The sequence below is a fragment of the Salvelinus sp. IW2-2015 genome, linkage group LG16 (assembly GCF_002910315.2).
Source record: "Salvelinus sp. IW2-2015 linkage group LG16, ASM291031v2, whole genome shotgun sequence".
Classification (NCBI taxonomy): Eukaryota; Metazoa; Chordata; class Actinopteri; order Salmoniformes; family Salmonidae; genus Salvelinus; species Salvelinus sp. IW2-2015.
The window spans coordinates 3,339,057-3,353,498 of NC_036856.1; the positions used below are offsets into that span (position 1 = coordinate 3,339,057).

Sequence of the window (14,442 nt, forward strand, 5' to 3'; positions counted from 1 at the left end):
TCGAATCTTAGTCCTTATTGACGCTTTGCCCGTTTGATGGTTTCTTAGCGGGATTTCTTATAAGCTTCCGGGTTAGAGTCCTGCTCCTGAAAGCGGCAGCTCTACCCTTTAGCTCAGTGCGGATGTTGCCTGTAATCCATGGCTTCTGGTTGGGGTATGTACGTACGGTCACTGTGGGCACGACGTCATCAATGCACTTATTGATGAAGCCAATGACTGATGTGTACTTCTCAATGCCATCGGAGGAATTCCCGGAACATATTCCATCTGTGCTAGCAAACAAGTCCTGTAGCTTAGCATCTGCTTCATCTGACCTCTTTTTTAGTCGAGTCACTGGTTTTTTCCTGCTTTCATTTTTGCTTGTAAGCAGGAATCAGGAGGATAGATTATGGTCAGATTTTCCAAATGGAGGGAGAGCTTTGTATGCGTCTCTGTGTGTGGAGAAAAGGTGGTCCAGAGTTTTTCCCCTCTGGTTGCACATTTAAGATGCTGATAGAAATTTGGTTAGACGGATTTAAGTTTCCCTCCATTAAAGTCACGGCTACTAGGAGCGCAGCCTCTGGGTGACCGTTTTCTTGTTTGCTTATGGCGGAGTACAGCTCATTCAGTGCGGTCTTAGTGCCAGCATCAGTCTGTGGTGGTATGTAGACAGCTGTGAAAAATACAGATGAAACTCTAGGTAGACAGTGTGGTCTACAGCTTATCATGAGATCCTCTACCTCAGGCGAGCAAAACCTCGAGACTTCCTTAGATATCGTATACCGCTGTTCAGATATCATACACCAGCTGTTTTGATATACAGTGGGAGAACAAGTATTTGTACACTGCCGATTTTGCAGGTTTTCCTACTTACAAAGCATGTAGAGGTCTGTCATTTTTATCATAGGCACTTCAACTGTGAGAGACGGAATCTAAAACAAAATTCCAGAAAATCACATGTGTATGATTTTAAGTAATTAATTTGCATTTTTATTGCATGACATAAGTATTTGATCACTACAACCAGTAAGAATTCCGGCTCTCACAGACCTGTTAGTTTTTCTTTAAGAAGCCCTCTGTTTTCTCCACTCATTACCTGTAATTAAATGCACTGTTTGAACTCGTTACCTGTATAAAAGAGACCTGTCCACACACTCAATCAAACAGAGCTCCAACATCTCCACAATGGCCAAGACAGAGAGCTGTGTAAGGACATCAGGGATAAATTGTAGACCTGTACAAGGCTGGGATGGCTACAGGAAATAGCCGCAGCTTGGTGAGAAGGCAACAACTGTTGGCACAATTATTAGAAAATAGAAGAAAATGGAAGAAGTTTCAAGATGACGGTCAATCACCTCGGTCTGGGGCTCATGCAGATCTCACCTCGTGGGGCATAATGATCATGAGGAATGTGAGGGATCAGCCCAGAACTACACGGCAGGACCTGGTCAATGACCTGAAGAGAGCTGGGACACAGTCTCAAAGAAAACCATTAGTAACACACTACGCAGTCATGGATTAAATCTGCAGCGCACGCAAGGTCCCCTGCTCAAGCCAGCGCATGTCCAGGCCCGTCTGAAGTTTGCCAATGACCATCTGGATGATCCAGAGGAGGAATGGGAGAAGGTCATGTGGTCTGATGAGACAAAAATAGAGCTTTTTGCTCTAAACTCCACTGCCGTGTTTTGGAGGAATAGAAGGATGAGTACAACCCAAGAACACCATCCCAACCGTGAAGATGGAGGTGGAAACATCATTCTTTGGGAGATGCTTTTCTGCAAAGGGGACAGGAGACTGACCGTATTGAGGGGAGGATGGATGGGGCCATGTATCGCGAGATCTTGACCACAACTCCTTCCCTCAGTAGAGCATTGAAGATGGGTCGTGGCTGGGTCTTCAGCATGACAACGACCCGAAACACACACAGCCAGGGCAACTAAGGAGTGGCTCCGTAAGAGCATCTCAAGGTCCTGGAGTGGCCTAGCGCAGTCTCCAGACCTGAACCCAATAGAAAATCTTTGGAGGGAGCCGAAAGTCGTATTGCCAGCGAGCAGCCCCCGAACCTGAAGGATCTGGAGAAGGTCTGTATGAGGGAGTGGGCCAAAATCCTGCTGCAGTGTGTGCAAACCTGGTCAAAGTACAGGAAACGTTATGATTTGTAATTGCAACTAAGGTTTCTGTACCAAATATTCAGTTCTGCTTTCTCTGATGTATCAAATACTTATGTCATGCCAATAAAATGCAAATTAATTACTTAAAAATCATACAATGTGATTTTCTGGATTTTTGTTTTAGATTCCTTCTCTCAGTTGAAGTGTACCTATGATAAAAATTACAGACTCTAAATGCCTTTGTAGTAGGAAAACCTGCAAAATTGTCAGTGTATCAAAATACTTGGTTCTCCACTGTTACAAGGCAGCATCTGGTAAGACAAGGGGCGGTGGACTATGTATATCAAAACAGCTGGTGTATGATATCTGAACAGCGGGTATACGATATCTAAGGAAGTCTCGAGGTTTTGCTCGCCTGAGGTAGAGTATCTCATGATAAGCTGTAGACCACACTGTCTACCTAGAGTTTTCATCTGTATTTTTCACAGCTGTCTACATACCACCACAGACTGATGCTGGCACTAAGACCGCACTGAATGAGCTGTACTCCGCCATAAGCAAACAAGAAAACGCTCACCCAGAGGCTGCGCTCCTAGTAGCCGGTGACTTTAATGGAGGGAAACTTAAATCCGTCTAACCAAATTTCTATCAGCATCTTAAATGTGCAACCAGAGGGGAAAAACTCTGGACCACCTTTTCTCCACACACAGAGACGYATACAAAGCTCTCCCTCCATTTGGAAAATCTGACCATAATTCTATCCTCCTGATTCCTGCTTACAAGCAAAAATGAAAGCAGGAAAAACCAGTGACTCGATCAATAAAAAAGAGGTCAGATGAAGCAGATGCTAAGCTACAGGACTGTTTTGCTAGCACAGACTGGAATATGTTCCGGGAATTCCTCCGATGGCATTGAGAAGTACACATCAGTCATTGGCTTCATCAATAAGTGCATTGATGACGTCGTGCCCACAGTGACCGTACGTACATACCCCAACCAGAAGCCATGGATTACAGGCAACATCCGCACTGAGCTAAAGGGTAGAGCTGCCGCTTTCATGGAGCAGGACTCTAACCCGGAAGCTTATAAGAAATCCCGCTAAGAACCATCAAACGGGCAAAGCGTCAATACAGGACTAAGATCGAATCGTACAACACCGGCTCTGAYGCCCGTCGGATGTGGCAGGGCTTGCAAACTATTACAGACTACAAAGGGAAGCACAGCCGAGAGCTACCCAGTGACACAAGCAAACTACTTCTATGCTCGCTTCGAGGCAAATAACACTGAAGCATGCATGAGAGCACCAGCTATTCTGGAAGAATGTGTGATCACGCTCTCCGCAGCCGATGTGAGTAAGACCTTTAAACAGGTCAACATTCACAAGGCCGCAGGGCCAGATGGATTACAAGGACTGGTACTGCGAGCATGCGGTGAACAATTGGCAAGTGTCTTCACTGAAATTTTCAACATCTCCCTGTCCAAGTCTGTAATACCAACATGTGTTAAGCAGACCACCATAGTGTTCTTGGGCACAGGGACTAAGGTAACTTGCCTAAATGACTACCAACCCGTAGCACTCACATCTGTAGCCATGAAGTGCTTTGAAAGGCTGATCATGCCTCACATCAACATTATCCCAGAAAACCTAGACCCACTCCAATTTGCATACCGCCCTAACAAATCCACAGATGATGGAATCTTTATTGCACTCCACACTGCSCTTTCCCACCTGGACAAAAGGAACACCTATGTGAGATTGCTATTCATTAACTACAGCTCAGCGTTCAACACCATAGAGCCCTCAAAGCTCATCAATAAGCTAAGGACCCTAGCACGAAACACTTCCCTCTGCAACTGGATCCTGGACTTCCTGATGGGCCGCCCCCAGGTGGTAAGGGTAGGTAACAACACGTCTGCAAYGCTGATCCTCAACACGGCGTGCTCAGTCCCTTCCTGTACTCCCTGTTCACTCATGACTGCAAGGCCAGGCACAACTCCAACACCATCATTAAGTTTGCTGATGACTCAACAGTGGTGGGCCTGATCACCGACAACGTTGAGGCAGCCTATAGGGAGGTCAGAGACCTGTCAGTGTGGTGCTAGGACAACAACCTATCCTTGGTGTCCACATCACCAACAAACGAACATGTTCCAAGAACACCTAGACAGTCGTGAAGAGGGAACGTCCCCTCAGGAGACTGAAAAGATTTGGCATGGGTCCTCAGATCCTCAAAAGGTTCTACAGCTGCACCATCGAGAGCATCATGACCGATTGCATCACTGCCTGGTATGGCAACTGCTCGGCCTCCGACCGCAAAGCACTATAAAGGGTAGTGAGTATGACCCAGTACATCACTGGGGCCAAGCTTCCTGCTATCCAGGACCTCTATACCAGGCAGTGTCAGAGGAAGGCCCTAAAAATTGTCAGACTCTAGCCACCTTAGTCATAGACTGTTCTCTCTGCTACCACACGGCAAGTGGTATCGGAGTGCCAAGTCCAGGTCCAAGAGGCTTCTAAACAGCTTCTACCCTCAAGCCATAAGACTCCTGAACATCTAATCAAATGGCTACCCAGACTATTTGCATTGCCCCCTCCCCCCTTTTACATTGCTGCTACTCTCTGTTATCTTTGCCACTTCAGCATGCTTTTGTGGCACAGTCGATGCCACGCAGGGCTACGGGCTAGGGTAGAAGGTTCGCTGACCACCACAGGCGAGCTCACTCTCCCTGCCTGTTTCATTACACTACGATCAGAGCCGGCTGCAGACAATGATAAGCTATGGGGGAATCATATTTTCGACATTTATAAATTATATAAAATATATCTAACAAATTTTCCACCAACAGGTTTCTGTGCCAATGCACCACAACCAATAAACAAAGCATACCGACTTCGGACACTTCAATATCATGGTTTGCGTTTTCAACACCACAATAAATAGACTATGTCAATCTCGATAAACAGAAAATACTTCCCTCCCTACCTTGTAGGCTTACCCAGTATTCGAAGGCTTGGCTTGACAATCTCCGAATGTCATTAAACATTTTGGTGTTTTGTAACAGATTTTTCTCTTTACATTCATAAATTGGCCACTGCACAGTTTGTAATGATGAATTTTATTTGTCAGTTAAAAAAATACATATATACACAAATATTTTGCACAATAACGTCAGGGGCTTGTTTTTTACATATACAATTGCATAGATAGACACATTACAGATATAGAGATGAAAAAATGCTCAACCTCCAGATGAGTATGAGGAGGGAGTTTAAGTACAATTCTTACAAGCTTGTTTGGCTGGTAGCTTATTCTTTAGATGTTTGGGGCTGCTGGTGAACCATGATGTGCAGGCGTAATCAAAGTGACACTGGACTAGCGCACTTGCCAGAGTCTTTAGGGTGTCTATTAGCGAGGTTTCCGTCCAACACTGTCCTGTGTTTCGATGTGTAGCATATGAAAAACTTTATAGCATATTCTTCTTATTGGTTACTTAAGCTACTTTCCTAAAACAATGATTGTCCACCTCATGGTTCAGCTGTCAGAGATTTGAGCACTGAATGTATCAGGGCATTGCATACATGGGCCTATAGGTTTAGGTGTCCACTGTATGATATTAATATTATTATTTTTTTTTTACAATACAAGGGGAAGGTTTTGTGATTTATTTTTTTCATTTTTACGTTGGGAAAGTTGGTACATCATTTTTTTTATGACACCTTGAGTTAAATTTGATCTGTCCCTTAATAAACCGTGGTATCAATCCACAACGGACTAGGACAAGATAATTTGCGCCCCCTAGTCGAATTGGAGTTGATGACAACGCAAAGACTGTCGTTCACTTGCTAGTCGGAACTAGGTAACTCTGAAATTTGATTTGCTAACCTAGGCAGAAGAGTCGAATCCCAAGTTTCCCATTTGGGAGGTACCAGAATCAACCCATGGGAAGCTTTACACAAATAATTGACGTTMATTTTAACTCTAAGGTTCCAATGTCTGACTAGCACGTTAACGCGGCATTAGCTACAGAACTTTGGACAAACGCATGCAGTATTAAGCCAGGGAACAACTTGATTAGCCAATGAGTGGCCAAGCCCTTGTCACCACTACAACTTGTTTATTCTTTAAAAACCAGCCCTGTCGCACTATCGCTAGCTATTGCGCTCATAATAACACCTGTGATAGAATAGAAAACATATAGAATAGAAAACATATTTCTGACACACTCCCGAACCTATTGTGCTACTGCCAGTGCTTAGATTTACCATTAGGTTTGTTAGAATAGAGCACTGGGAGTTTTGCTTAAATATTGTATTCTAGAGGAAAGTTGCTCAGGGTCGGCATTTTTTTTAAATACAGAGTCAGAGCGCTGACATTGCTGATGTTCCCGTTACTGTTATTTTATTCCCCATTGGTGACAGGGCTACTACTTTCACACTGACAACCCCTACAAGGACTGGCCCAACGCATTTGAGGAGGGGTTTCGAAAGTCCAAAGAGGGAGACCTGCCCAACGCTGTCCTGTTACTGGAGGKGGCCATTTTACAGGATCCCCAGGACTCCGAGGTGAACAGGCACAGGGGGCTGATGAGACACAGGCACAGCAATCACACACATTTCCAGCATGACTTTCACACAGGACCATAATATACTGGAACCAACTGCCAATCAGCCTGTTCAGATAACACCATACTYAGAACTTCACAAATCATGTGTACGGTCAGCACTCAGAGAGTGCTAAGTGGCCGACGCTGATTGCTAGYGGAGGACTGGGGAATTCTGTTAAATAGAGTGGTTTACTGTAGCAAAACTACGCTGTCTTCATCTCCCAATGAGAATTGTCAATTTTCCCAATGGGTTGAGTAATAGCTATTTTCTMAAGTTTTTCTCTCCTGCTCATTTCCTCTCTATTGTAACAGCAGTAATCTCTTTACAGCCTCAGAGAGCCCACATTAATAGAAAATGGTACTCGGGAATACCCTAAAATTATTCCACAGTGTATGGAACTAATATGATCACAAAAGTCCTCCTAGCGTGYTTGGTTGCTTATCTCTCTGCTGCAGAGACCTCTGGATAGTTTGTAGCTAATGTCACCCTGACATCGATACTCACAAATTCAGTATCAATGTCAATTCACAAAATAAACCAGAATGCAGATGAACCTGCATAGATCATATGTTTCTTCACAGAGACTGAAAGATGCATGTAATCTGGTCTGTTTGGATTGCAGATTCAGCAACTGTCCAAATGCAATCCTTGGATGGTATGGAGATTCAAAATTGGGTTTCAGAACTTATCAGGTAYACCTAATGAATTTGGTTGGTTGCCAAGTGTTTCGAGTGAGCCTTTCCAAAAGTAGTATGTGAAATATGCCCCACAACTTGTTCTCATTAATTCATTCTTATTGGCTCTTTAGAACAGGATGCATCATCTTAATAGGACACCCCCAATACCAGGAGGCTCAGCAATCCTAAATTAACTTGGCTGGCAGAACACTACTGTTTCTGTAAKAAGACAAACCTCAAAAGCTATTCACCTTGCAATATTAATTGCATTTGATGTGTCCTAACTTCACCTTAGACAAACTTCAGACAAAAGTTTGTATTGCAGTCTGATTGAGATACAAGATGCTTCCTGGCTGTTCTGTTCTTTACCAATGGCAGAAGCGGCTGTGGGAGTGGTACTTAGAGCATTGACTGCGAGTGAGTCATCCTATGCTTCAGAGAGTGCTGAGCTCTGCATCTGGACCACACCGTGTCTCCCTAGAGAGGGTGTTAAGCCCAGGTGATGACCCTGTTGTTCAATGCTCCCTATTGTCTCCCCAGGCTTGGCAAGTGTTGGGGACCACCCAGGCCGAGAATGAGAACGAGCAGGCTGCTATTGTCTCCCTCCAGAGGTAAGGAGGTGTTACTGCGCAGCGTGGACCCACAGGCTTCACCACAAACACGGCAATACACTGCATGYTCTGTAGTTTTGAATATTCCTCAACTGCTTCAGAAATGTACAGCCGTCTGTGGTAAACCGCGGGGTGTTGGGTTGAGCGTGCAGAGATTAACACAGAGACCAGGAGGTTTTAGTCAGCAAACACAACTTTACTAGGCCATAAAATAAACATAACAAAGAAARTCACATAGGTTTGGYTTGGTCCTTCTTCTCAGCTTTGGTTCTGTGTAGGTCTCCCGGTTCTCTACCGCGGTGTACCAGTGCTCCTTTTATGTGGCCTCCACGGCTGGTTGGCACTTTCCCCTAATTACMTCCATTTGGAGCTATCCGTGTCGGGGGTCCAGCTCGTGTACTCCCAGCAGAGGGAGCCAACGTCGCAGCACGTACCTCCCCTCTATTGCCACCCCCCGGGGTAAACCTCCCGGGATACCACACATCTTAGATGAAAMCCATTTTTTATGTTAAAGTTAGATATTGTATCTAAGGTATTCAAAGCCCTGTTTCTAGGCTAAGCTACTACTACATTTTATCGACTGGCTCGGTCTACAGCCATGAAGAAAATACATTTTAGTGATTTTTTTTTCCTTCGAATGTACGTGCCACATGGTCCAGTGGATTATATCAGAGAGCCAAAGGTGTCGGGCTCCACAAGTGGAAAGAGGGCCCATTTTATATTACCTTGTCAGAAGGCACGCTCGGTCRGTAGATGGATCAAGCTGTTGTTTGTCCTATCTGTGAGAATGTAAACACTTACAGGGAAATCAAAAGAGACACAGAACAGCAACACAGACAGTACTTTTACGCTCAATGCACATCCACAAATTGCTGATCCAATTAAATGGGCATTTCATAAGATCCTAGGCCAGTGCTTGGATTTCATTCACTGCAGATGAATGCAACCATCTTGTACAAAGGAACAAAATTGAAATCAAGTGTATTTGGGTTAATTAATCATTGATGTTAAAACCAATGGTTTAAAACTGTAACGCTTTTMTATAATCTCCTCGGAATGACTCGTCTCCTGAAGTCCAGCACTGTTCTGTTTTTAATACCACACTGCTTTTACATTGTGTTTTTGCTGACTTTTAATGTAACCCCATTGTTGATGTRTATTCCCGAGAAGCCTGGATTAGAGAACTCTGAAGAAAAAAGAAAAGTTGTAGCAGATGACACGTTATCTTAAAAGATGAACGGAGCTTCTGCACTGTATACCAATCGTAAACTAACTTCATACAACAGTCAGAGACCCATGGCACAGTAGCAAGTCTGACATAAATAATTTGGTGTTCCTGAGATAACAAGGAAGTTGTGGCTTTGACTGTCACATCTCAGTGGAACATTTGATGAAAGCAGAAATCTGGGTTTGGCTCGCTAATCCTTGTTGTTCGTCCAACATAGCTCTTTTAATATCTCATAATATTATAGTTCTGATGCAACAGCAACATTGCGAGCAAGACAAAACTTTTTCTAAAGCGGAGAGTAACAATAACAATTGCAAGCCCCAAAAGTAACCCCTGTGAACCAAATGCTTTTGAAGGCAATATGCTAGCCTGGGATACTTGTATGTCGCCCCAAGAGGGGACTGGTCCTTGCCACCTGACCCCAGCCTCCTGATGTTCCATAGCTGTGGCCTGTCCAAATTAGTGTCCGTCAAACKCTTTGAAGTGCTCACTACCCCCCATTCACCCCCTCTCTCTGTATCGCCAGGTGTCTGGAGCTCCACCCCAACAACCTCCAGGCCCTCATGGCCCTGGCGGTGAGCCTGACCAACACGGGCATGAGGCAGGATGCCTGCGAGGCGCTGCTGTGCTGGCTCCGCCACAACTCCAAGTACAAGCACCTGCTGAAGGGCAAGAGACACCTGGCGGGCTCCCCGGGATCCCAACGTAGGATGTCTCGTGTCTCTACTGTGGGCAGGTATGAGAGGTAGAATATAAGGACTGGATAGCACTAGCAAAGATCCCATAGGTGTAAGTGCATGCTCATTTTGTAGGAGAATGGTATAGGAAGACTACAATATCCATATTTTCTCAAGAAAGAGGAGAGATGTAGGCCATTCAGGATTACACAGTTAACATTGGAGAAGTATGCTCCAGGGCACCTTCATTCAAGAGCATTAAATCTGACATCTATTACTTTTTTTAAAGCACATTGCTGGCACTCTCTCTCCCTCCTTTACAATCTCTTAGCCTGAGCACTGTGACAATATTACGGAATGGCTCATTCATGCATATTTTATGCTACGGTGTGCTTTATTCTCCCGCTCAGTTATGTTATTTTTAACAGCTTCGTTTTAGAAACTCAGTTGTTTCAGTGCAATGACTATTACCTCCTGTCGTAAATGAAAGGAAACGTTATTTCAAGGTTTTTCAACCACAGCTGGTGTGGGTGTAATTTTCTTGCCGATCGAGCAAGCGGGCTCTCGCGTGTATTCAATGTGAAAACAACCACAATTCAGGGTGCTCTTTCCTTTTCGAGGCATACTTTTAGGTGTCACGTGAAAATAATTCAGTTAGGAGCCTATATAATGAGTTCTCCGCTGTATAGGAAAAGCATGACTATCAAATCCTCTATTCAACAGTGAGATGCAGGTGCAGCCCCCTCTAACTCTTCCTCCACTTCTTCCTCCTCTCACTCGCTCTATCCACCTCGCTCTCTCTCTCTCTCCTCCCTACCCCTGCACTCAAACAGTGTGGAAATTGAATAAAGTGTACGCAGGGAGACGAACAGTGCTGTGGCAGGACTCTCTCAAGAGCATTACTCTGCTGGTTGTCAGTGTGTCTCTACTCCATATAGGCTCTAAGCCAAGTTTGTCTGCCCACAGCTCCCTATTGCCGGAGGTCAAGGAGTTGTTCCTGGAGGCTGCCCAGCACAACAGGGACACCGACCCGGACCTGCAGACGGGCCTGGGCGTGCTGTTCAACATCAGCGCTGAGTTCAACAAAGCTGTGGAGGCCTTCAATTCTGCCCTGTCGGTGCGGCCAGAGGTAGGRGGGCAGTGTAAACACTTTACACACAAACGTGCGTATGAACGCACACACACACACTGATACGCCTACTATGCGCACGCACACACACAGATGACTGATCAAGGTCACGAATCCCMAAAACACGACCCAAGATAGCGAGAGAAAGGGAGAGTTCATGCAAACAGAATCCCTGAGGCACACCAAACTGTCACACAAATCACTGAAGCACTTCATCCCAAACTTGAGAGAAATCCACTCTCGTGAACTCCTGATTCACCCTCCCTGCACTACAGCCTCTGCTTGGTGCAGCTCAAGCCCCTATCCTTTAACACTAGGAGAGCAGAGAGCGTTGACTCCAAACAAATGTACTTTATTAATTACTCTGCCATTTTTTTACTGTGCCTTCAGGAAGTATTCACACTGCTTGCTTTTTTCCACATTTTGTTGTGTTACAGCCTGAAATGAAAATGGATTGAATAGTGATTTTTGTGTCACTGGCCTACACACAATACCTCATAACCTCATAGTGGAATTATGTTTTTAGAAGTTTTTACAAGTTAATAAAAAATGAGAAGCTGAGATGTCTTGATTCGATAAGCATTCAGCCCCTTTGTTATGGCAAGCCTAAATAAGTTCTGGAGTAAAAATGTACTTAACAAGTCACATAGTAAGTTGCATGGACTCACTCTGTGCAACAATAGTGTTTAACATGATTTTTTAATGATTTTTTAATTTTTTAATCTCTGTATCCCACACATACTGTACAATTATCTGTAAGGTCCCTCAGTCGAGCAATGAATTTCAAACATAGGTTCAACCACAAAGACCAGGGAGGTTTTCCAATGCCTCTAAAAGAAGGGAACCTATTGGTAGATGGGTAAAAAAAAGCAAACATTGAATATCCCTTTGAGCATGGTGAAGTTATTAATTACACTTTGGATGGTGTATCAATACACCCAATCACTACAAAGATACAGATGTCCTACCTAACTCAGCTGCCGGAGAGAATGGAAACGGCTAAGGGATTTCCCAATGAGGCCAAAGGTGATTTTAAAACAGTTATGAGTTTAATGGATGTGATAGGAGAAAACTGAGGATGGATCAACTACATTGTAATTACTCCACAATACTTACCTAATTGACAGAGTGAAAATAAGGAAGCCTATACAGAAGAAAGTGAATCGTCCTGAATGTTACAGTTTTGACTTAAATCTACTTGAAGATCTATGGCAAGACCTGAAAATGGTTATCTAGCAATGATCAACAACCAATTTGACAGAGCTTGAAGAATTTTTAAAAGAATAATGGGCAAAAATTGCACAATCCAGGTTTGGAAAGCTCTTTAAGAGACTTACCCAGAAAGACTCACAGCTGTAATCACTGTCAAAGCTGCTTATACAAGGTATTGACTCAGGGGTCTGTATTTAATTTTCATAAAATTTACAAAATTGTCTAAAAACACGTTTTAACTTTGCCATTATGGGGTGTTGTGTGTARATGGGTGAATACGATAGTGTTCTTTGAAATAAATTATTTTATATTCTAAGACCTTCATAAACACAATCAAAATGATTATTTTTGCAATACCATATCTGAAATGTATTTATTAGACTGTAAGAATGTTGACGTTAAAAAGACACATCATTGGCCCGAAGTGGGGTCCAATGARGCTTTTCTTATGTTAACCCTGTCCTGCAGTGGTGAGCATATCAGCGCAAAAGCCAAAGCGCACCGTATCAGGCCGTGTCCCTGTATACGCAGATATAGCCCCAGGTGGGAGACGCGTATTCAACGAGAGGACTGACTTAATGATGCAACCGAACCGTCCTCAAGTGATCCTTGGAACTTCAGCGTTGCTAGGTTTTCACAGGGTGTTTTGCCATGTGAGGTAAATAGGTGTGCGTTTCTTTTTCTTCTAGATTGCCATGTGAGGTAGAAATAATGTACCACGGAGCATACAAGTCCAATCACACCACAGTACCTAAATTACAGTCATTTACACACCAAAGATACAGTGTGAAGAACAGGCAAATGATGTACTGCTCTCAAAAATGCTTTATTGTAGTGTCGAAATTGACGTTATATCACAGACAAAATTCRACTTAATTTTACTTGCAATACTTCTCTACCAAAGYAGGCAYTGTTCGTTTCTGATTGGACTTCGCATTACACTACACAACAATTATCATTAGYAACAAATATGTTCCAATACTAAACCATTTTAGTGATGTAGTGCCTGATGGAATGAATCACGTGTAAAAAAAATCTGTGGTTCGTTGGCCCCAAATCTGCCAACAAACCACATACCCTCAGTCGACAGTTGCTAGGTTCACAGACCATGACACCGTCTGACCATGTCTGACACTGTCTGAAACCAAACGTCAAAACCAACCACTATACTATGTGTCACCATTCTCTCCTCCGGTGTTGACTCCTTCCCCCTGTCTGTCTCCTCTAGGACTACCTGCTGTGGAACCGCCTGGGTGCCACGCTGGCTAACGGGGACCGCAGCGAGGAGGCAGTGGAAGCCTACACCAGAGCCCTGGAGCTCCAGCCGGGCTTCATTAGGTCCCGCTACAACCTGGGCATCAGCTGCATCAACCTGGGAGCGCACAGGTGGGTGAGCAAGGGGGCAAGGGGTGGTGGAGGGGGTGGAGGTCTAACAGAGCCAGCTGGTGCTCTCGGACACAGCACCTGGCACCGCAGCAGAAGGCTTTGAGTTTCTTGGAGGAGAGTGAGGCAGAGACACTGAATTACACTGAGCCTAATAATGCTCTCTTACACTTGAAGTTCAACCACTGTAATGTTACAAGTATCAGCAAAGCCCCTTTTAATATGTCAAACATCAGCCCTGAACCTAGTAACACTCGCTCTAATGTAATGATAGCAAATAATCACAAGGTTCTCTAATGGTCAAGTCTTCCTYGTCTTTTAGGGAGGCGGCCAGTAACTTCCTAACGGCCCTGAGTCTGCAGAGGAAGAGCCGGAGTCGGCAGCTCTCGCACCAGGTCATGTCGGGGAACATCTGGGCCGCCCTGCGGATAGCCCTCTCCATGATGGACCAGCCGGAGCTCTTCCAGGCGGCCAACATCGGAGACCTAGACCTACTYATGAAAGCCTTCAACCTGGACATRTGAGTGGAGATGAGCCATGGAGACAAGGCTCTACTCTCCTACCAACAGCCAAGAATCCAAAGTGTACAGATGGAAAGAGTGGTTTTGTCCAGTTGWTGACTATTATGTGGTCTTTTTTGCACGCACTACAAGAATTTGCCTATCTTTACTACTCCTAAGTACCTCTGCAGTCTTGAGTACTGCATGTGCTCGAAGAAGAGACTATTTTTGCGATGGATTTGCACTGCAATTTGTGATTTTCCAGAAGATCACAAGGACGGGCAAAGATTGTACAAGTAGGGGAGAGTGGGGTAAGCCATGCCAATGGG

The 14,442-nt window shown here is 44.4% G+C and overlaps 1 protein-coding gene across 1 annotated transcript in view; it reads left to right on the top strand.

The window, feature by feature from the left end:
* The window catches only part of LOC111975901 (PEX5-related protein-like), a 127,327-nt gene extending 113,126 nt beyond the window's left edge, over nt 1-14,201 (top strand). The window contains exons 10-15 of the mRNA XM_070447705.1: nt 6,511-6,654; nt 7,914-7,984; nt 9,739-9,948; nt 10,856-11,018; nt 13,459-13,616; nt 13,936-14,201. Of these exons, the coding sequence (XP_070303806.1) occupies nt 6,511-6,654; nt 7,914-7,984; nt 9,739-9,948; nt 10,856-11,018; nt 13,459-13,616; nt 13,936-14,137 (948 nt within the window). The 3' untranslated portion in view covers nt 14,138-14,201. The remainder of the gene's footprint in view (nt 1-6,510; nt 6,655-7,913; nt 7,985-9,738; nt 9,949-10,855; nt 11,019-13,458; nt 13,617-13,935) is intronic.
* The last annotated feature ends 241 nt before the right edge of the window (nt 14,202-14,442 follow it).